The sequence below is a fragment of the Salmo salar genome, chromosome 23 (assembly GCF_965601325.2).
Source record: "Salmo salar chromosome 23, fSalSal1, whole genome shotgun sequence".
NCBI lineage: Eukaryota > Metazoa > Chordata > Actinopteri > Salmoniformes > Salmonidae > Salmo > Salmo salar.
In genome coordinates this window covers 863658-886048 of record NC_138313.1, presented here as the reverse complement: position 1 = coordinate 886048, position 22391 = coordinate 863658, and the positions used below count along the sequence as shown (strand labels likewise).

Below are 22391 nucleotides of genomic sequence, written 5' to 3'. Positions count from 1 at the left end.
CGACAGAGTCCTTGCGAAAAATAGTATGCAGCATCATCTGGATATGTATGCAACAAAAGTTCAACATTCAACATCTGCTACCATCTCTGTCAAGCTGTCTACATATACAGTTTGACGCATACGTTCTATAAATCCAACGTATGCACCACACCGACACTGCAACTGCCTCTGCAAAGCAATGCTGCAAGGGAAATGCAGCGTTTCATTGGAAATTAATGTAATTCTAGTGTACCAAAATGCAATGACGCTGTCGGTGTGATCAAATGTAATTCAGGGCTCATCTGTAATAAAGGTTAAATAAATAAATACTTAAGCTTGCAAATCTATCTGACCATCCATCTGGTAATTTGGGGAATTATTTATTTAGTTATTTACAACCACTCACATTACATTCAGGAGATAAATAAGAGAAAGCTTTCATGTACTGTGGTTTAACACAAACACACACGCACAGACACACACACACACATTCATACACACAATACTGCCTTATCTCGCTCACAAAAAGCACAAAACAGTCAGCCATACTCATAACTTAACATCAAAAGGGACACAAAAGTAAAAACATACAGTACAATTAGTTAATAGGCCAAAAATGTTAATTATTTTGATTTTCTATGGAGAATAATAAGGAGAGAGAGAGTACCCCAAAAATGTATCAGAAATGTCAGGTGGGTTGTAGTGTTTGAGTGGTAGTTAAATTTGGATTTCTTGGAGTTTCTACTGGGAGTATTGCGTAATGTCATGATCAGCACTATTGTGGTCTTTGGGTGGAGCTTATCCACTGTTGTGTAGTTTTCAGGTCTTATGTTGTTTGTTTTAACATGTACAAGAATGTTCCGTAACGTATCAGTATATGTTTAGCGGATGGGTTTCTTCAGGGCCTCATCCACCTCCTCCTCAGGACACAGGGCGTGCCACTGGGCCACGGGACGTCTTGGATTGGCCAGCATGTCTGACCAATGCCGAAGGCCCACCCCTGAGGCACCGAAGCCGATCCAAACCTTCCCGATGGCGTCGTTGCTGCCCAGCTTGTCGTAATCATACACCGTGATCAACACTTGGACTTTCTGCAAGAGGAAAGGGAAGAGCGAAAAAGCGTCAAGTTAAAAAAGTCAGATGAAATCAAAATACCACCACCCGTACAGTGTTGTTCAACATACAGCAGGAAATGGCAGGAGAGTGCAATGTTCTAGAGAAACACCGGGAGAGTCATCAAACACAGGTCGCCCAACCCACAGGAAAACCTGTTATCACGACCCAAGATGTCTTCCTTATGGAAAGTTTGTTGTACATACCTGTATTTGGCCAAAGGGAATCTCGAAGCTGAAGCTTTCGTTGAAGTAGGGGTTCAGAGTGTTCTGTTTGACTGTTGTCTTCTTCTTCTTCAGCCGCTTGCCTTGGTGCTGCAGCACCACTTTAACGAAGGGATCTGGTAGGAGAAGGCATGGGGCAGAGAGGAATGTTAGTTACAGAGGTCAAACAGAGGGTGAGCCACTTGGATGAAAAACATTGAGTACAAATGATTGTGCTGTAGATGCATGTGTAGTGCCTGCAACTCTGTAATGCTGCCCAATGGATTAAGTTGAATTACTTCAACAAAATGTAGGCAACCAGATGTCATTAATAGGTCACAGCATGGCTAATATTTGCTAGGAGAGCGTAATGTCACAGCATGGCTAGTTGAGTTTACTGTCTAGTTTTGTCTAGTGTTGACTAGAAGAGTGAAACATCACAGCATGGCTAGTATTGACTAGGAGAGTATAAGGACTAATAGAAGGTCACCTGACAAGCCTCCGCAGTCCATTGCCTTCAGGTGCTTGGCCTCCATGATGTTGATGGTCAATTTACCGGCCGTGGGGACGTAGCGCAGAGAGATACAGATGTCCCCTAACTTCTCTACCTGTGACCAGACAAACACACACAGGCACGAAGATAGAAAGATGTATTTAAACAGACAGTTCGGTATAGTTTGATATGCAGAGACAGACAGACACAGACAGACAGGTAGACGTAAAAAACATGCACCCTAAACCCATACAGACTGTATTCATCCGTCCTCACCTCCTCTTTCTCTCCTCCAACCAGATCCCTCCATTCGTGGAGTGGCTGAGCCAGGTCCACACTGTTCATGGGGATGGAGATCTGTCCAATCACGTCGTGTTTACCAAAGCGATCAAAGTCAAAGACCTGTAGGACCAGAGTCTGACCGCCCAGCTCCTGGTAGGGGATCTGTGGAGGAACACACAGAACAGGAAGGAGATGATCAGGACAGAGTGTTCTCGACTACATAAACCTCAGTACTGTAAGAGCTTTTCTAAGGCTTTTACATATACACATGAATGAATACCACATCTCTCTATCACTGTCTGTTCTCCAGCACCCCATACTGACCTTGAAGATGAAGGTTTCATTGAACACGGGGCAGAGATTCTTGCGCTGGACTTTGGTCTCAAACTTCTTCTTCTTGTCTGGCAGCATGTAGACCTTGACATAGGGGTCTGAGGTGCCGCCCATGTCCATGGCTGGCAGGTTTTCAGCCTGCAGGATACCCACGATCAGCTGGAAGAGGGGGCAGAGAGGGGGAAAAGGTCAGAGGTAAGCAATGGCAGTCAAAATATTTTTAACAATGTCCGTAAGAACTGAACGCAGTGATAATTTAGGCGGATTTAGGCCGGGATTCAATCCATATAGGGCTATTGCGATGCAGCTTTTAACCTGTTAGGGCTAGGGGGCAGTATTGACACGGCCGGATAAAAAACGTACCCGATTTAATCTGGTTACTACTCCTGCCCAGTAACTATAATATGCATATAATTATTGGCTTTGGATAGAAAACACCCTAAAGTTTCTAAAACTGTTTGAATGGTGTCTGTGAGTATAACAGAACTCATATGGCAGGCCAAAACCTGAGAAGATTCCATGCAGGAAGTGGCCTGTCTGACAAGTTGTGTTTCATCTTGGATCTTTTTATTGAAGACTGAGGATCTTTGCTATAACGTGACACTTCCTACGGCTCCCATAGGCTCTCAGAGCCCGGGAAAAAGCTGAACGATATCGAGGCAGCCTCTGGCTGAAACACTTTATCGCGTTTGGCAAGTGGCCGATCAGAGTACTATGGGCTTAGGCGCGTGCCCGAGTCGACCCCATGCTTTATTTTCTTTCGTCTGTTTACCTAAACGCAGATTCCCGGTCGGGATATTATCGCTTTTTTCTGAGAAAAATGGCATAAAAATTGATTTTAAACAGCGGTTGACAAGTACGGTAATGGAATATTTAGAATTCTTTTGTCACGAATTGCGCCATGCTCGTCACCCTTATTTAGCCTTTAGGATAGTGTCTAGAACGCACGAACAAAACGCCGCTATTTGGATATAACAGTGGATTATTTTGAACCAAACCAACATTTGTTATTGAAGTAGAAGTCCTGGGAGTGCATTCTGACGAAGACAGCAAAGGTAATAACATTTTTCTTATAGTAAATCTGACTTTGGTGAGTGCTAAACTTGCTGGGTGTCTAAATAGCTAGCCCTGTGATGCCGGGCTATCTACTGAGAATATTGCAAAATGTGCTTTCACCGAAAAGCAATTTTAAAATCGGACATATCGAGTGCATAGAGGAGTTCTGTATCTATAATTCTTAAAATAATTGTTATGCTTTTTGTGAACGTTTATCGTGAGTAATTTAGTAAATTCACCGTCAGTGTTCGGTGGGAATGCTAGTCACATGCTAGTCACATGCAAATGTAAAAAGCTGGTTTTTGATATAAATATGAACTTGATTGAACAAAACATGCATGTATTGTATAACATAATGTCCTAGGGTTGTCATCTGATGAAGATCATCAAAGGTTAGTGCTACATTTAGCTGTGGTTTGGGTTTATGTGACATTATATGCTAGCTTCAAAAATGGGTGTCTGATTATTTCTGGCTGGGTACTCTGCTGACATAATCTAATGTTTTGCTTTCGTTGTAAAGCCTTTTTGAAATCGGACAGTGTGGTTAGATTAACGAGAGTCTTGTCTTTAAAATGGTGTAAAATAGTCATATGTTTGAAAAATTGAAGTTTTTGCATTTTTGAGGAATTTGAATAACGCGCCACAGGATTACACTGGCTGTTGAGTAGCCCATAGAGGTTACACTGACTTTTAAATGTAAGAGCGGTTTAGCAGATAGAAAATGTCCCCTCTAAAGGTCACAGCTTAATGCTCAGCTGTTAAGAGGAAAAGGTCATAGGTCACTGAGGACACAAATAAGAGGTCAGAGGTTAAAGCTGAAAGCTGAGCAGACAAAGAACAGAGGTCAGAGAGCCTTTAGACATGTTATTAGTCAGACACTTCACATCAAGGAGGTCAAATGTCAAGGAGGACAAGACAGAAATGCACACAAACACATGCACACGAATGCATACTCACACACACACAGACACACACACCTGGTTGTCAGTGAAGTTGTAGTCCAGGGTGAACTCCAGTTTTCCGAAATTCTCTTTTTCCTCCTCCTCTCCTTCCTTACCCTCTCCTTCCTTAATGAGAGAGAACATCAAATCAATAATTTATCAGCCACTGCATTAGTCTCTCCCTTCACACAGTTACTGACACTACATCTGGAAATCACTTCAGATAATTTCAAACCCAGTTGCAAAGTAGGTACTTGAACCCATTACACCACACACTATATTGCCCTCCCTCCCTCTGTCTCCTCTCACCTTGCCCTCCTCTCCTTCTCCGGCTCCCTCCTTCTTTCTTCTGCCTCGGCCTCCTTTCCTCTCGCGTGCTTTCTTGGGCTTCTTGCCCTTGTTGATGCACTTCTTCCAGATACAGAAACCTAGACAGGCCACCAGAGCCAGCACCACCACCACTATGGCTCCTATTGCCCACATGGGCACTGGGGGATAGAGAGACATAGGCCTTATATAGCCTCATGACATCTATAATACAACATACATAACAACATACATATAACATACATATAATACTTATGTAGCCTTATGCTATCTATTATACAACATAGGCTTTATGTAGGGTTATGACATATACACTGAGTGTACAAAACATTAAGGACACCTTCCTAATATTGAGTTTCACCCTCCCTTTTGCCCTCAGAACAGCTTCAATATAGGGCATGGACTCTACAAGGTGGCGAAAGCATTGCACAGGGATGCTGGCCCATGTTGACTCCAATGCCTCCCAAAAGTTGTGTCAAATTGGCTGGATGTCCTTTGGGTGATGGACCATTGTTGATACACACGGGAAACTGTTAAGCATGGAAAAATCCAGCAGTTCTTGACACCAACCGGTGCACCTGGCACCTACTACAATACCCTGTTGAAAGGCACTTAACCTCTTGACGGTCGCCTAGGATAGGGGGCGCCACAGCGCATTTTGAAAAAAATTCGTGCCCATTTTAAACGGCCTACTACTCAAACTCAGAAGCTAGGATATGCATATAATTAATACATGTGGATAGAAAGCACCCTAAAGTTTCTGAAACTGTTTGAATGGTGTCTGTGAGTATAACAGAACTCATATGGCAGTCAAAACCCCGAGACAGATCGAAACAGGAAGTGGAATTCTGAATTGCGGACTCAACTTCATCACGTTGCCTATTAATCACACCGTGAGCTATGGTTCATTGAGCACTTCCTATTGCTTCCACTAGATGTCCCCAGTCTTTACAAAGTGATTTGAGTCTCCTACTGTGAAAACTGACAGAATGACACGCTGTGGAACGTGGTCACATGAGGAGGGCCATCACCATTATGACGCCGGCGCCCCTGGCTACCCTCCTCTTTCGAAACGTTTATAAAGACAATGCAATCGTCCCCCTTGAATCTTATTGGAGCTCTGGTTGAAAAAGGCCCTAAAGATTTATGTTATACAACGTTTGACATGTTTGAACGAACCTAAATAAGAAAAAAATGCATTTTGTTGAAAGAGTAGCCCCGCGCACGTCGGAACTTTTGGTGCAGCCTTCAGAACGCGCTAACAACAACAAGCTAGTGGAACATAAAGGATGAACTTTTTCGAACGAAAATACATTTGTTGTGGACCTGGGATTCCTGGAAGTGCCTAAGGATGAAGATAATCAAAGGTAAGGGATTATTGACAATAGTATACAAGACTAGATTTGATATGCGATTGCTCCAAGATGGCGCTGACCTGTAGTGCTAGCCTATTGTTCTGAGTATCGCATCCCCGTTTATCGCAAAGTGTGATTACCCAGTAAAGTTATTTTTAAATCTGGCATTACAGGTGCTTTCAAGAGATATTCATCTATAAATCTTAGAATGACAATATTACATTTTAAAAATGTTTTCGAATAGTAATTTAGTAAATTGTAGCGCTGTTTCATCGGATGCATTTGAGGGAAAATAGTTAGTCAACGTTACGCACCGATGTAAAATGCTGTTTTTATATATAAATATGAACTTTATCGAACAAAAGAATGCATGTATTGTGTAACATGATGTCCTAGGTGTGTCATCTGATGAAGATTGTCAAAGGTTAGTGCTGCATTTAGCTGTTTTTTGGTTATTTGTGATGCATGTGGTTGGTCGGAAAATGGCTATGTGGCTACTTTTACGATATACTCCTCTAACATAATCTAATGTTTTGCTTTTGCTGTAAAGCCTTTTTGAAATCGGACAACGTGGTTCGATTCAGGAGAGGTGTATCTATAAAACGATATAGTTTGAAAAAAAATTTGAAAAAAAAATATTATTACATTTTGTTATGCTAATGGCGATAGGATTTTTCGCTGGATGTCCGTCCCAGGGGTTAAATATTTTGTCTTGCCCATTCACCTTCTGAATGGCATACATACACAATCCAAGGCTTAAAAATCCTTCTTTAACTTGTCTCCTCCCCTTAATCTACACTGGTTGAAGTGGATTTAACAAGTGACATCAATAAGGGATCATGTATTTAATTTTACCCTTTTTTTTAAGCAACTCAAAATATACAATATAGAAAAACGGAGTATACAACAGAGTATCCAAACATTACAGACAACAGTTAGGGGAATACAGCCTATACATTATATAAAGACTTTGTAAAACAAATATTCAAAGGGATCATAGCTGTCACCTGGATTCACCTGGTCAGTGTATGTCATGGAAAGAGCAGGTGTCCTTAATGTTTTGTACACTTAGTGTATAACACAACATACATAGGCCTCGTGTAGCCTTATGTTATGGAATAATGATATCTGACATGTTATTGTGAGGAGGGATGGAAAGGAGAGCACAAGCGATGGGAAAACAATATTAACTTACTTTTGAGTTTATGATCTGTGATAAGTGGAGGAAAAGCAGGGGATGAAATGAAAGAGAAGAAAGGATGAGAGGACATTATGTGAATCGGAATTCCAAACACAGAATGAGCGATGGATGGATGGATGGATGTGTGTGTGTGTGTGTGTGTGTGTGTGTGTGTGTGTGTGTGTGTGTGTGTGTGTGTGTGTGTGTGTGTGTGTGTGTGTGTGTGTGTGTGTGTGTGTGTGTGTGTGTGTGTGTGTGTGTGTGTGTTCATTGTGTTCAGGGCTCACTTGGCATGTGGGTGAGTTCGTTGAAGAACTTGCTCTTCATATTCTTGAACTGGTGGTCAGAGTGATGAGTGGAGGGAGGGGCGGGGCCTGGGGGTGGCTCTTCTCTCTCCTCAGCCGCCCGACGGGGCCGCGCTTGCACACTGGCCAATTGCATCGCAGCTCAGCTAAAAGGCAGAGGAGACAAAAGAGCAATCACTTTCGAGTAGTTTAAGAAATATTTTAATATTCCATAAATTCTAAACATCCTGGCAAGTAAGTAAACTAGATAGGGTTAGGGTTGCTGCTAACCAACTCAGTGGCCTTGTGTGTTTCGAGTGTCTGCCCTGAGACTGGAAGGTTGGGAGTTCGATACACTGAAAAAGCTTGTTTAGACACGTCTTCCGGCACTACGGGGTGCCTGAGGATATAGTGTCTGATTGGGGTCCCCAGTTCACTTCGAGGGTCTGGAGGGCGTTTGGAACGTCTGGGGTCTCGATCAGCCTTACCTCGGGTTTTCACCCCAAGATTAATGGGCAAGTGGAGAGAGTGAACCAGGATGTGGGTAGGTTTCTGTGGTCTTCTGCCAGGACCGGCCGGGGGAGTGGGCGGCGTTCGTGCCCTGGGCCGAAATGGCTCAGAACTCACTGCGCCACTCCTCTACTAACCTTTCCCCCTTCCAGTGCGTACTGGGGTACCAGCCGGTTCTGGCGCCTTGGCATCAGAGTCAGACCGAGGCTCTTGTGGTGGATGACTGGTTCAGGTGCGCGGAGGAGACCTGGGACGCCGCCCATGTTCACTCCAGCAGGCCGTGCTGCGCCAGAAGGCCAGAGCAGACCGTCACCGCAGTGAGGCTCCACAGTGAGGCACCGCAGTGGCTCCGGGTCTGGCTCTCGACCCGAAACCTGCCCCTCTGCCTGCCCTGCCGGAAGCTGGGGCTGCGGTTTATGGGGCCATTTAAAGTCCTGAGGAGACTGAACAAGGTTAGTTACCGGTTATAGCTTCCCCCCGATTACCGTATTAACCCCTCGCTCCATGTGTCTCTCCTCAGGCCGGTGGTGGCTGGCCCGCTCCAGGAGTCTGAGCTCCCATACTACCGGTGCCACCAGGCAGGAGGCCGGGAGTATGGGGGTAGGATCCATGGGCCGCTCCTCTGTGTCATACAGCCGGGACAGTGCGTCTGCTTTAACATTCTGGGAACCTGGTCTGAAAGAAAGGGTGAAAACAAAACGGGTAAAAAACATTGCCCACCTTGCCTGACGAGGATTCAGTCTCCTTGCTGCCCGGATGTACTCCAGGTTGCGGTGGTCAGTCCAGATGAGAAAAGGGTGTTGAGCCCCCTCAAGCCAAAGTCTCCACACCTTCAACGCCTTGACCACAGCCAACAGCTCCCGGTCCCCCACATCATAGTTTCGCTCCGCCGGGCTGAGCTTCTTCAAGAAGAAGGCACGGGGGCAGAGCTTCGGTGGCATTCCCGAGCGCTGAGAGAGCACGGCTCCTATCCCAGCCTCGGACATGTCCACCTCCACCGTCAACGCCAAAGACGGATCCGGATGCAACAGCATGGGAGCCGAGGTAAACAGATCCCATAGGTTACCAAAATCCCTGTCCGCCTCAGCCGACCACTGCAAACGCACCGGGCCCCCCTTCAGCAGTGAGGTAATAGGAGCAGCTACCTGACCAAAACCCCGAATAAACCTCCGGTAGTAGTTGGCAAACCCTAGGAAACGCTGCACCTCCTTCACCGTGGTGGGAGTCAGCCAATTACGCATGGCTGAAATGAGGTCACTCTCCATCTCCACACCTGAGGTGGAAATGCGGTATCCTATGAAGGAGATGGACTGCTGGAAGAACAGGCATTTCTCAGCCTTGACATACAGGTCATGCTCCAACAGTCAACCAAGCACCTTGCGCACCAAGGACACATGCTCGGCACATGCAGTGGAGTATATCAGAATGTCATCGATATACACCACTACACCCTGCCTGTGCAGGTCCCTGAAAATCTGGTCCACAAAGGCTTGGAAGACTGACGGAGCATTCATCAACCCGTACGGCATGACGAGGTACTCATAATGCCCTGAGGTGGTACTGAACGCTGTCTACCACTCGTCTCCCTCCCGGATACACACCAGGTTGTAAGCACTCCTGAGATCTAGTTTAGTGAAGAAGCGCGCCCCGTGCATCGAGTCAATCGCTGTGGCTATGAGAGGTAGCGGGTAACTGTACTTCACAGTGATCTGGTTCGATAGTCAATACATGGCACGATAGTCAATACATGGACCTCCCTCCTTTTTCTTCACAAAAAATAAACTCGAGGAGGCAGGTGAAGTGGAGGACCGAATGTACCCCTGACGCAGAGATTCTGAGACATATGTCTCCATAGCCGCCATCTCCGCCTGTGACAGGGGATACACGTGACTCCTGGGAAGTGCGGCATCTACCTGGAGGTTTATCGCACATTTACATTTACATTTAAGTCATTTAGCAGACGCTCTTATCCAGAGCGACTTACAAATTGGTGCATTCACCTTATGATATCCAGTGGAACAACCACTTTACAATAGTGCATCTAAATCTTTTAAGGGGGGGTTAGAAGGATTACTTTATCCTATCCTAGGTATTCCTTAAAGAGGTGGGGTTTCAGGTGTCTCCGGAAGGTGGTGATTGACTCCGCTGTCCTGGCGTCGTGAGGGAGCTTGTTCCACCATTGGGGTGCCAGAGCAGCGAACAGTTTTGACTGGGCTGAGCGGGAACTGTGCTTCCGCAGAGGTAGGGGGGCCAGCAGGCCAGAGGTGGATGAACGCAGTGCCCTTGTTTGGGTGTAGGGCTTGATCAGAGCCTGAAGGTACGGAGGTGCCGTTCCCCTCACAGCTCCGTAGGCAAGCACCATGGTCTTGTAGCGGATGCGAGCTTCAACTGGAAGCCAGTGGAGAGAGCGGAGGAGCGGGGTGACGTGAGAGAACTTGGGAAGGTTGAACACCAGACGGGCTGCGGCGTTCTGGATGAGTTGTAGGGGTTTAATGGCACAGGCAGGGAGCCTAGCCAACAGCGAGTTGCAGTAATCCAGACGGGAGATGACAAGTGCCCGGATTAGGACCTGCGCCGCTTCCTGTGTGAGGCAGGGTCGTACTCTGCGAATGTTGTAGAGCATGAACCTACAGATCGCACAATCCCCCAGGCGATGGGGTGGTAGAGTTGCCTTCTTCTTGGAGAATGCAAGAGCCAAATCGGAATATTCGGGGGGAATGCGCACAGTGGAAACCTGGTCTGGACTTTCCACCATAGTAGCACTAACGGAAAACCCTAAACACCTCCCCGAGCACTCTCGCGAGAGCCCTCCATTGCCATGAAACAGTGGGGTCATGACAGGCAAACCAGGGTAGACATAGCACCACAGGAAACGCAGGAGAGTCAATGAGGAAGAGACTGATTCTCTCTTTGTGACCCCTCTGCATCAACATGCCCAGGAGAGAGGTGGCCTCCCTAATTAACCCTGACCGTATTGGTCGACTATCTAAGGCGTGAACTGGGAAGGGCTAAGCCACTGGAACAATGGGGATCCCTAAACTATGGACAAATGATCTGTCTATGACAGCTGACTCCATAGATGGTGTGGAATTCTGTCACGATGTGCACAACTGGTTGAAGGTAAGTCAGGTGCAAGAGAGCAGAGATGGGTGATAACAAGCGCACTTTATTCATGCCCAAGGAAAACAGCGATAACGCCCAAAGTACACAAACGGTACAATAAACAAAACACACGGGTCAAACACATACCCGGCACAAACCAGCCTGATGCAAACCACTTGTAACAAACAAACAATTCCACACACAGACATGGGGGGGGAACAGAGTGATATATACATTTAGTCAGATGAGGGAATGTGAACCAGGTGTGCGGAAAACCAAGACAAAACAAATGGAAAATGAAAGGTGGAGCGGCGATGGCTAGAAGACTGGTGACGTCGACCGCCGAACACCGTCCGAACAAGGAGGGGGACCATCTTCGGCGGAAGTCGTGACACTCTCTTGTTGTCCCTTCATTTTAAACAAAGCCTAAGGGATAAGGCTTTGCCTCAGCTTCCAATCTGTCTCCCTCTAGCTCTCTTTCTATCTCTCTCTCTCCTACTTTTTGTGTGTATGTACTGACATGTACAGTATGTGTAACTGATAGATACACACACACATCTGGTATGTCTACATGTTAATTGTTTTAAATGTATGTAGATTGTAAAGTATTTTTGTCTGTAATGTCTGTTTCATTATGTGTCAGACGCCAGTAAGACTAGCTTTTTCCATTGGCTTCAGCTAATGGGGATCCTAAATAAAATAAAATATACCTTCATGCCTCCCTCCTCACCCCCTGCCTCCCTCTCACCAACCCAATCTCTCTCCTCCCTTCCGTGTCCCCCTATCTTGTTCTCCCTCCCTCCCTCCTTCCTCTCTTGGTTCATAGCGTGAGTGTGTTGAGGTACAGTGAAACTCTCATTCTTATGCCCACTGTGTCCATCACTAATCCCTCTGACTCCATCACAGGCTGGCTGTTGGCACACACACATGCATGAACATACACACACACACATACTAACATGCACACAAGACCCGCTCTATTAAATATGCATATGTATACCTCCCTGCAAGGCTGCATTATGCCACACACACTCCGACCTTCCTACATCTGTGCCCTCCTCTCACTGTGCACAGACATGTAACAAGATTCATTGCCAAAGGTAATCCCCAAATCCCAGAGCTTAACTAAATTAGGGACAGTTCAGTTCACTCTCTGCTCCCGTCCCTCTCCTATCCCCTACTATCCCTTATCCAACCTAAACCTCTACCATTAACCCCCACAACATCACCTGCTGTCACACAGACAGATCCCACCTAGTTATCCAACCAACAATCCCATTTCCATAACAATATCTGATTTGTGGCTTGTCAAATTAACCCATTAAATCCCAGCAGATAGAATGAATAAGCGCAGGATTAGTAAGCACAGCTATGTGATGGTGAGTGAGGGGAGGCAAACATAAGACTGCTGGCTAATAGGCTTGTGACTTCACCAGTCAAGATCACACACACGTGCACACACGCTAACACACACATACAAGCACACACACATGCACAATGTGGTGAGAGGGGGACTAGCTTGGTTAAGTAGCATAGGGTTGGCCATCACTTCTCACTCACAGTGGTATACTCCCTTAAACTGATCACGGTGGCAGAATGCAGGGAGTCAGGGCCGGACCTTACTGATTAGATACTGGTTAAATGCTAGATCACCGTGTCAGTGATTAGGGCTTACATGCATGACTGACCACTCTGTTGGAAGGTTATTTTTTCACTTCCGGTCTTGGCGAAGGTCACTGTTATTCCAAGGGTTTTATGGTCACATACTAGCATAAGCCTTTGGAGTGGTTTGTGCTGGCCAAGGTCATTGGAATAGGCCTAGCTAAACAGGCTACTGGTTGATTCTATTGGGCCATAGGCAGTTAAAGTTATTCTGGAATGAAGTATAGCCAAAATAATCTCCTTAAAACTTCTTGGTGACAGGGGGCAGTATTCGGAAATTCAGATGAATAACGTGCCCAAATTAAACTGCCTGCTACTCGGGCCCAGAAGGTAGGATATGCATATTATTAGTAGATTTGGATAGAAAACACTCTGAAGTTTCTAAAACTGTTTGAATGATGTCTGTGAGTATAACAGAACTCATATGGCAGGCAAAACCCAGAGAAAAATCCAACCAGGAAGTTGAAAATCTGAGGCTTGTAGTTTTTTTAAAAATTAATTCCCTATTCATTCTACAGTGACTTAGGGGTCATTTTGCAGTTCCCAAGGCTTCCACTAGATGTCAACAGTCTTTAGAACGTTGTTGTAGGCTTCTACTGTGAACTGGAAGGGAATGAGATACATTTGTATCAGGTGTCTGGCTGTGTGCCATTAGATCATTCATGCGTGTGGCCGTCAGCGCGTGGTGCTTCTTTTTCCTTTCTGAAGACAAAGGATTTGTCTGGTTGGAATATTATCGAAGATGTATGATAAAAACATCCTAAACATTGATGCTATACATGGTTTGACATGTTTCTACAAACTGTAGTATAACTTTTTGGACTTTTCGTCTCAACAAAATGGTGCATTTGGATAACTCGTCTGAACGCGTATTTGGATATTAATATGGACATTATCGAAACAAAACGAACATTTATGGTGGAACTGGGATTCCCGGGAGTGCATTCCGACGAAGATCATCAAAGGTAAGTGAATATTTATAACACTATTTCTGACTTTTTTTGACTCCAACATGGCGGCTTTCTCTAATGGCGGTTGTTGTTTTCTGAACGCCATACTCAGATTATTGCAAAGTGTGCTTTCTCCGTGAAGCTTTTTTGAAATCTGACACAGCGGTTGCATTAAGGAGAGGGGTATCTATAATTCTTTCAATAACTGTTCTATATTTTATCAACGTTTATGATGAGTATTTCTGTAAATTGATGTTCTCATTCACCGGAAGTTTTTGGAGGCAAAACATTTCTGAACATTTACACGCCAATGTAAAATGTTTTTTTTTATATATAAATATGAACTTTATCGAGCAAAACATACATGTATTGTGTAACATGAAGTCCTATGAGTGCCATCTGATGAAGATCATAAAAGGTTAGTGATTCATTTTAGCTGTATTTCTGGTTATTGTGACGCCTCTCCTTGCTTGGAAAATGGCTGTGTGGTTTTTCTTGTTTACGTGCTGTCCTAACAATCTAATATTATGCTTTCGCTGTAAAGCCTTTTTGAAATCGGACAATGTGGTTGGATTAACGAGAAGATTATCTTTAAAATGGGATATAATAGTTGTATGTTTGAGAAATTTGAATTATGAGATTTTTGTTGTTTTGAATTTGTCGCCATGCTATTTCACTGGCTGTTGAATGGTGTATCCCACATTTCCCAGAGAGGTTAAGAATTTGGATTGATGAACTCATGTTGGAAAGTGCCTATCTAGATTCAGTAATACATTTGTTTTTTGCAAAGGTTAAGGTTAGGATTGGGAATGCGAGGACTGATATTGTGATCAATACTTCACATGACATACAATACAACCATATTGTCAAACGATGGGTGTAGCTGGTGCATGGAAGTCAGGCGCAGGAGAGCAGAGATGAGTGGACAAAGCACTTTTACTGAGGCAATTATTAGAACAGACGCAACCGCATCACAAAACAAATGCCCAAAGAACAAGTAAGGCAGCACAAAGTACAACAACAAAGTACAAAGTACCGGCTGCCACAAAGCACGGGTACAAAACAGATCCCGGCGCAAACCAGCCGGAAGCGTGCCAAACTTGACAATAAACAATACCCCACACAGACATGGAGGGAACAGAAGGCTAAATACACATAGTAATTATGAGGAGATGTAAACCAGGTGTGCAGGAAAACAAGACAAAACAAATGGAAAATGAAAGGTGGAGCGACGATTGCTAGAAGACTGGTGACGTCGGCCGCTGAACGCCGCCCGAACAAGGAGAGGGATCCGACTTCGGCAGAAGTCGTGAAACTAGCGGTAAAAAGTTTTAGAACACCTACTCATTCAAAGGTTTTTCTTTATTTTTATTATTTTCTACATTGTAGAATAATAGTGAAGACATCAAAACAATGAAATAACACATGGAATCATGTAGTAAAGAATAAAGTGTTAACCTGTTGGGGGTAGGGGGCAGTATTGACACGGCCGGATAAAAAACGTACCCGATTTAATCCGGTTACTACTCCTGCCCAGTAACTAGAATATGCATATAATTATTGGCTTTGGATAGAAAACACCCTAAAGTTTCTAAAACTGTTTGAATGGTGTCTGTGAGTATAACAGAACTCATATGGCAGGCAAAAACCTGAGAAGATTCTGTACAGGAAGTGGCCTGTCTGACAAGTTGTTGTTCATCTTGGCTCTTTTTATTGAAGACTGAGGATCTTTGCTGTAACGTGACACTTCCTACGGCTCCCATAGGCTCTCAGAGCCCGGGAAAAAGCTGAATGATATCGAGGCAGCCCCAGGCTGAAACACATTTACGCTTTTGGCAAGTGGCCGATCAGAGGACAATGGGCTTAGGCGCGTGCCCGAGTCTTTCCCCGTGCTTTATTTTCTTTCGTCTGTTTACCTAAATGCAGATTCCCGGGCCGGATTATTTCACCGTAAAGCTATTTTAAAATCGGACATATCGAGTGCATAGAGGAGTTCTGTATCTATAATTCTTATCTTATCTTATCTATAATTCTGGTTTTTGATATAAATATGAACTTGATTGAACAAAACATGCATGTATTGTATAACATAATGTCCTAGGTGTGTCATCTGATGCAGATCATCAAAGGTTAGTGCTGCATTTAGCTGTCTTCTGGGTTTTTGTGACATTATATGCTAGCTTGAAAAATGGGTGTCTGATTATTTCTGGCTTGGTACTCTGCTGACATAATCTAATGTTTTGCTTTCGTTGTAAAGCCTTTTTGAAATCGGACAGTGTGGTTAGATTAACGAGAGTCTTGTCTTTAAATGGCTGTAAAATAGTCATATGTTTGAGAAATTGAAGTAATAGGATTTTTAAGGTTTTGAAAATCGCGCCACAGGCTGGCAGTGGCTGTTACGTAGGTGGGACGCAAGCGTCCCACCTAGCCCATAGAGGTTAACAGCATCCTCCCGGATACCCTAAACCCACTCCAATTTGCATACTGCCCCAACAGATACACAGATGAAGCAATCTTGATCTCACTCCATAATACCCGTTCGCACCTGGACAAAAGGAGCACCTATATGAGAATGCTGTTCATTGACTACAAATCAGCATTTAACACCATAGTGCCCACGAAGCTCATCACTAAGCTAAGGACCCTGGGACTAAACTCCTCCCTCTGCAACTGGATCCTGGACTTCCTGACGGGCCGCCCGCAGGTGGTAAGGGTACAACAACCTCTCCCTCAATGTGAGCAAGACAAAGGAGCTGATCGTGGACTACATGAAATGGGGGCCGAACAGACGGGGCTGTAGTGGAGCGGGTGGAGAGTTTCAAGTTCCTTGGTGTCCACATCACCAACAAACTATCATGGTCCAAACAGACCAAGACAGTCGTTAAGAGGGCACGACAACACCCTTTCCCCCTCCGTAAAATGAAAAGATTTGGCATGGGTCCCCAGATCCTCAAAAAGTTCTACAGCTGCACCATTGAGAGCATCCTGACCGGTTGCATCACCACCTGGTATGGCAACTGCTCGACATCCGACCGTAAGGCGCTACAGAGGGTAGTGCGTACGGCCCAGTACATCACTGGGGCCAAGCTTCCTGCCATCCAGGACCTACAGCTGCAAGAACAAGTATGTGAACCCTTTGGAATTACCTGAATTTCTGCATAAATTAGTCATAACATTTTATCTGATCTTCATCTTAGTCACAACAATAGACAAACACTGCGCTTAACCTCTCTAGGATAGGGGGCAGTATTTTCAAGGCCGGATGAAAAACATACCCAAATTAAACGGCCTACTACTCGGGCCCAGGAACTGGAATATGCATATTATTAGTAGATTTGGATAGAAAACACTCTGAAGTTTCTAAAACTGTTTGAATGATTTCTGTGAGTATAACAGAACTCATATGGCAGGCCAGAACCTGAGAAAAATCTAAGCAGGAAGTGAGAATTCTGGTGCTTGTAGTCCTTTCAAGTCATTGCCAATTAAACACACAGTGAGTTAGGGTTCATTTTGCACTTCCTAAGGCTTCCACTAGTGTGCTGGAGGTAGCATCATGGTTTGGGGCAGGCATGCTGCCTCCTGGCCTGGACAGCTTGCTATCATCGATGGAAAAATGAGTTCCCAAGTTTATCAAGACATTTTGCAGGAGGCTATCTGTAAGGCTATCTGTTTGACAATTGAAGCTCAACAGAAGTTGGGTGATGCAACAGGACAACAACCCAAAACACAGAAGTAAATCAACAACAGAATGGCTTCAACAGAAGAAAATACTCCTTCTGGAGAGTGGCCCAGTCAGAGTACTGACCTCAACCCGATTTAAAATGCTATGGCATGACCTCAAGAGCAGTTCACACCAGACATCCTAAGAATATTGCTGAACTGAAACAGTTTTGTCAAGATGAATGGTCCAAAATTCCTCCTGACCGTTGTGCAGGTCTGATCCGCAACTACAGAAAACGGTTGGTTGAGGTTACTGCTGCCAAAGGAGGGTCAACCAGTTATTAAATCCAAGGGTTCACATACTTCTTCCACCCTACACTGTGAATGTTTACACAATGTATTCAATAAAGACATGAAAACATATACTTGTTTGTGTGTTATTAGTTTAACCAGACTGTGTTTGCTTATTGTTGTGACTTAGATGAAGATCAGATCAAATTTTATGACCAATTTATGCAGAAATCCAGGTAATTCCAAATGGTTCACATACTTTTTCTTGCCACTGTATATACTAGGCGGTGTCAGTGGAAAGCCCAAAAATGGTCAGAGGCTCCAGTCGCCCATGTCATAGACTGTTTTCTCTACTACCGCATGGCAAGCGGTATCGGAGCGCCAAGTCTAGGACCAAAAGGCTCCTTAATAGCTTCTACCCCCAAGCCATAAGACTGCTGAACAATTAGTCATATATCATTTACATTGACCCCTCCCCCCATTTGTTTTGTACACTGCTGCTACTCACTATTTATTATCTATGCATAGTCACTTCACCCCTACCTCAATGTACAAATTACCTCGACTAACCTGTACCCCCACACATTGACTCTGTACTGGTACCCCTGTATATAGCCTCATTGTTGTTATTTTATTGTGTTACTTTTTATTATTTTTTACTTTAGTTTATTTGGTAAATATTTTCTTAACTCTTCTTGAACTGCACTGTTGGTTAAGGGCTTGTAAGTAAGCATTTCATGGTAAGGTCTACACTTGTTATATTCGACTCATGAGACAAATAAAGTTTTGTTTTATTGAGATTTGAGTTCATCAACCCAAATTCTTGAGAGGCCATCATAAAAGGAGACCTTAACCATCTGAAATGTTTCTGACTTTCTCTGGAAAAAATGTTGGGAAACCAGATTGCCAAGAACCATCATCTGCCTTCTATGTGTAGATTCTGAACAAGAGTATGTAGGAAACAATCATGGCACACATCTTCACACCTGTCTGTTTTGTGGGTTAGATACCAAGAAGACCATGTACTGTAGGCCAGTGTTTCCCAATCTTGGTCCTGGGGACCCCAGGCAGTACACATTTTTCCCTAGCACTACACAGTGACCTGATTCAAATAATCAAAGCTTGATTATGAGTTGATTATTTGAATCAGGTGTGCAGTGGAAGGGCAAAAACTAAAATGTGTACACCTTGGGGTCCTGGACTGGGAAACACTGCAGTAGGCCTATACTGGGCCATCTGTAACAGGTGGTAATATCTTAAACCCAATCCCAAACTGATTCCTCACCCCTAATAATAGGCTCTTACTGACAACTTTCTGTTGACCTGAAAGAATTGGATGGCTATCAGGGATATGGTTCTCAGGCTACTGCCAGCTGGTATAGGGGACGCTGCTATTGTTTACACCCATCCAGCTCTTTTAACTGCATGGGGAGGGACTCATTTTGTGACTGGTGATGTGGGTCATATCTCAATGGGGGACACAGACCAGACACAATGCAAAACAAGTAGGTACAAACAAGGAAACTGAGGACAGAGTAGTGTACTAGCTGTGGTAAAGAGATGACAGGAGAGGTGAACAGCTGGCAGTGGGACTTTGAGAGGGTTCAAGGCTTAGTAGCTATGTGGTGAACTAAAGACAGTTCCATTACGGTCAGGATGTTTATGGCTGACTGTATGGCCCTCTCTATTGTGCGAGTTAGTTAAATAAAATAAAAGTTGACCATCTGAGACTGGAATGCACTGTCTCATACTCATCATCACCATGCCTGCCTCGTGCAAACTGCATCCAACATGCAAACTGTATCCAACATCATTTTTACATTTTAGTCATTTAGCAGATGCTCTTATCCAGAGTGACTTACAGTAGTGAATGCATACATTTCATTTTTTTCATTTCATACATTTTTTTTAATCTTTTTTTTTTCGTACTTGGCCCCCCGTGGGAATCGAACCCACAACCCTGGCGTTGCAAACACCAAGCTCTACCAACTGAGCTACAGGGAAGTACATCTCCTCCACTTTGATACTTTTGGCACCACTAACAGATACAACAGGATTTAACCACTTACCAAGCAAACATGGCACAAGACACAAATGTACCCGTCGAAAATTATTAAAACCCAAAATAAGCGGCAACTTCGAAATTTCATATTAGCTGGTTGTCACGCACACAGGGAGCTTTGGAGGGAGTAGGGGTGGTCATTAGACATATGCACAGACAGAAAGTCCGAGTTGAGGTAGATATAGTATAATAATTGGTCAGAGTTGTTTTTCACCTAGGTAAAGTAAACTGGAATAAAAATACATTATCAATCCAATTAAAGTGTCGCCAACTTTGGACCAGTGGAAACTGCTAAGCACCTTAAACGTAAAAGCATGGATAGGCCTATGGCTCAGAATAAGGAATAGAATGTGAATGGTAGGCTACTCTCTCAAATGTTAATTCAAATAAGCAGTAGAGCATGTCAGTTTTAAGATATATATTAATCAGATATGGCAAATATTGTGCCCATCAACCGGTAACCCTGGACGTCCCATGCGCCATAAGCGCTCGCTAGCGGATTTACCAAGCATAGCACAAGGGTTTGAATGACTTCTAGGCCGTCTAGTTACACACTTTTTAAATGTACTGTGTAAAGTAAAGGCTACCTCGTGAATGTACACCAACAGAACTCACCCGATTGAAATCCCCAATTTAAACCCAAACGTCTTCTTTTTGTTAAAAACGATGAATTCTGGACTCGGTGTTGCGAGAACTGTTGCGCTGTGCACCACCCTTCTCTCCCTGTCACGCTTTCTCCCTCCCCCTGTCGGTTAATCTCCCTTAATATTGCGGTGCCAACTACTTATCCACTTTAAGCCATTTGTCACCATTGATCTCACTCGAAATGCATGTGAAACACCAAAACACCAAATCACTCAAATGACTCTTTCCAGCTTTCGCCATCGGTTTGGCTATTTTCACGTGCAATGCCTGGAAACTGTCCATTGCTGTGAGTGAACAAAACGACTTTACAGGCCATTTGTCAGTCTGGGATTCCCCCATGTACATGTAGTTAAATTGTATTATGCATGTAACATACGTTTCCACAGACCACTATGTGAACTAGTAAATGTGGTTCCCATTGCACTCTGTTATGGCCCTAGAGTTGACAGTTGTTTTCTGGGCTCTGCATTAAGGCACTATGACAAGCTATGTAATGGCGCCCCTCTGTGGTCAGAGATAGTGTCCCTTAAACCTCATGACAACCTTTCCCCATTATTAAGACCCTCAAAGTCACTGTAGTAGGCCTACAATTATCTATTTTCATTTCTATGAAGAAAAAAGCACACAGATGTAGGCTTTGGGCAACCAGAATTTGCATTAAAGAGTCAAAAATGTTTTATTCTTCAGATTTAGTGCAGATTAATAATGACCAGTTATACTTAGTGAAAAGGACCCTTGTGTTGGTATTGAGCTGCTCAGTAAGTGCAAAGCACCAGAATAAACTGATAAGACACCCATTACTCAAAAGCAACAACTTCTGTGATCTTTCTACTAAATCGTTTCACAAGATACCTTCCCTCCCAAATCTAATACAGTGTTGTACAGAGCAATACAGCTGTTACGTTTGACAAGTTCAACACTCTCCCCTCCTTATAGATGCAAAGGCAGCAGGATAGAGCAGAAAAGCCAGGAGTCCTGGTCTGAGGCCGTAGCCTGGGGGTGGATGTGGTTTAGCTCTGGCTCCCGAGTACCTGTCAAACTTCTTCACAAAATGAAACTCGAGGAGGCGGGTGAAGTGGAGGACTGAATGTACCCCTGACGCAAGGATTCGGAGACATATGTCTCCATAGCAGCAGTCTTCGCTTGCGACAGGGGATACACGTGACTCCTGGGAAGTGCAGCGTCTACCAGGAGATTTATTGCACAATCCCCCCGATGGGGTGGTCGATGGGATGGTAATTGAGTCGCCTTCTTTTTACAGAAGTCAAGAGCCATATCGGCATATTCTGGGGGAATGCACATGATGCAGACCTGGTCTGGACTTTCCACCATGGTAGCACCATCGGAAACCCCTACACACCTCCCCGAACACTCTCGCGACCACCCCGTGAGAGCCCTCTGTTGCAATGAAATGGTGGGGTCATAACGATCTAACCAGGGAATGCCTAGTACCACGGGAAACGCAGGACACTTAATGAGGAAGAGACTGATTCTCTCCTCATGACCCCCCTGCATCACCATGGCCAGGGAGATGGTGGCTTCCCTGATTAGCCCGGACCCCAATGGTCGACTATCCAGAGCGTGTACCGGGAAAGGTCTAACCACAGGAATAATGGGTATCCCTAAACTAAGGGCGAGCGATCTGTCGATAAAATTCCCAGCTGCGCCTGAATCGACGAGCTCCTTATGCTGGGAATGCGGGGAAAACTCAGGAAAACCAACAGGTACAAACAGTTGGACAACAGAGGACTCTGGATGAGAGTAGACTCCGCCCTCGTCTCATGCCTCCCGAGGGAGCTGGTTGAACGGTGGCCAGGTATAGGTCCAGCTGTAATAGGAACCCCTGGCACCGTGCTGCCCTCCCATAATACTCCCTGGGAAGGGAGAGACGCATCCCATTGGGACTGGATCCAGGAGGGACGGGTAGAGGTAACCCCGGTTGTGCTGGTCGAGGCCCTGGAGA

The 22391-nt window shown here is 44.6% G+C and overlaps 1 protein-coding gene across 1 annotated transcript; it reads right to left on the bottom strand.

Annotated features, from left to right (window-relative positions):
• Positions 1 to 347: 347 nt before the first annotated feature.
• LOC106583872 (synaptotagmin-2-like) lies at positions 348 to 20515 on the bottom strand. Its single transcript, XM_045706280.1, has 10 exons — positions 20399 to 20515; positions 7550 to 7713; positions 7278 to 7292; positions 4710 to 4888; positions 4437 to 4526; positions 2395 to 2562; positions 2065 to 2232; positions 1786 to 1903; positions 1299 to 1432; positions 348 to 1070 (listed from the first exon to the last, which is right to left on the bottom strand). The coding sequence occupies exons 2-10, from the start codon at positions 7701 to 7703 to the stop codon at positions 861 to 863; spliced, it is 1236 nt and encodes a 411-aa protein (XP_045562236.1). The 5' UTR covers positions 7704 to 7713; positions 20399 to 20515; the 3' UTR covers positions 348 to 860.
• Between the last annotated feature and the right edge of the window lie 1876 nt (positions 20516 to 22391).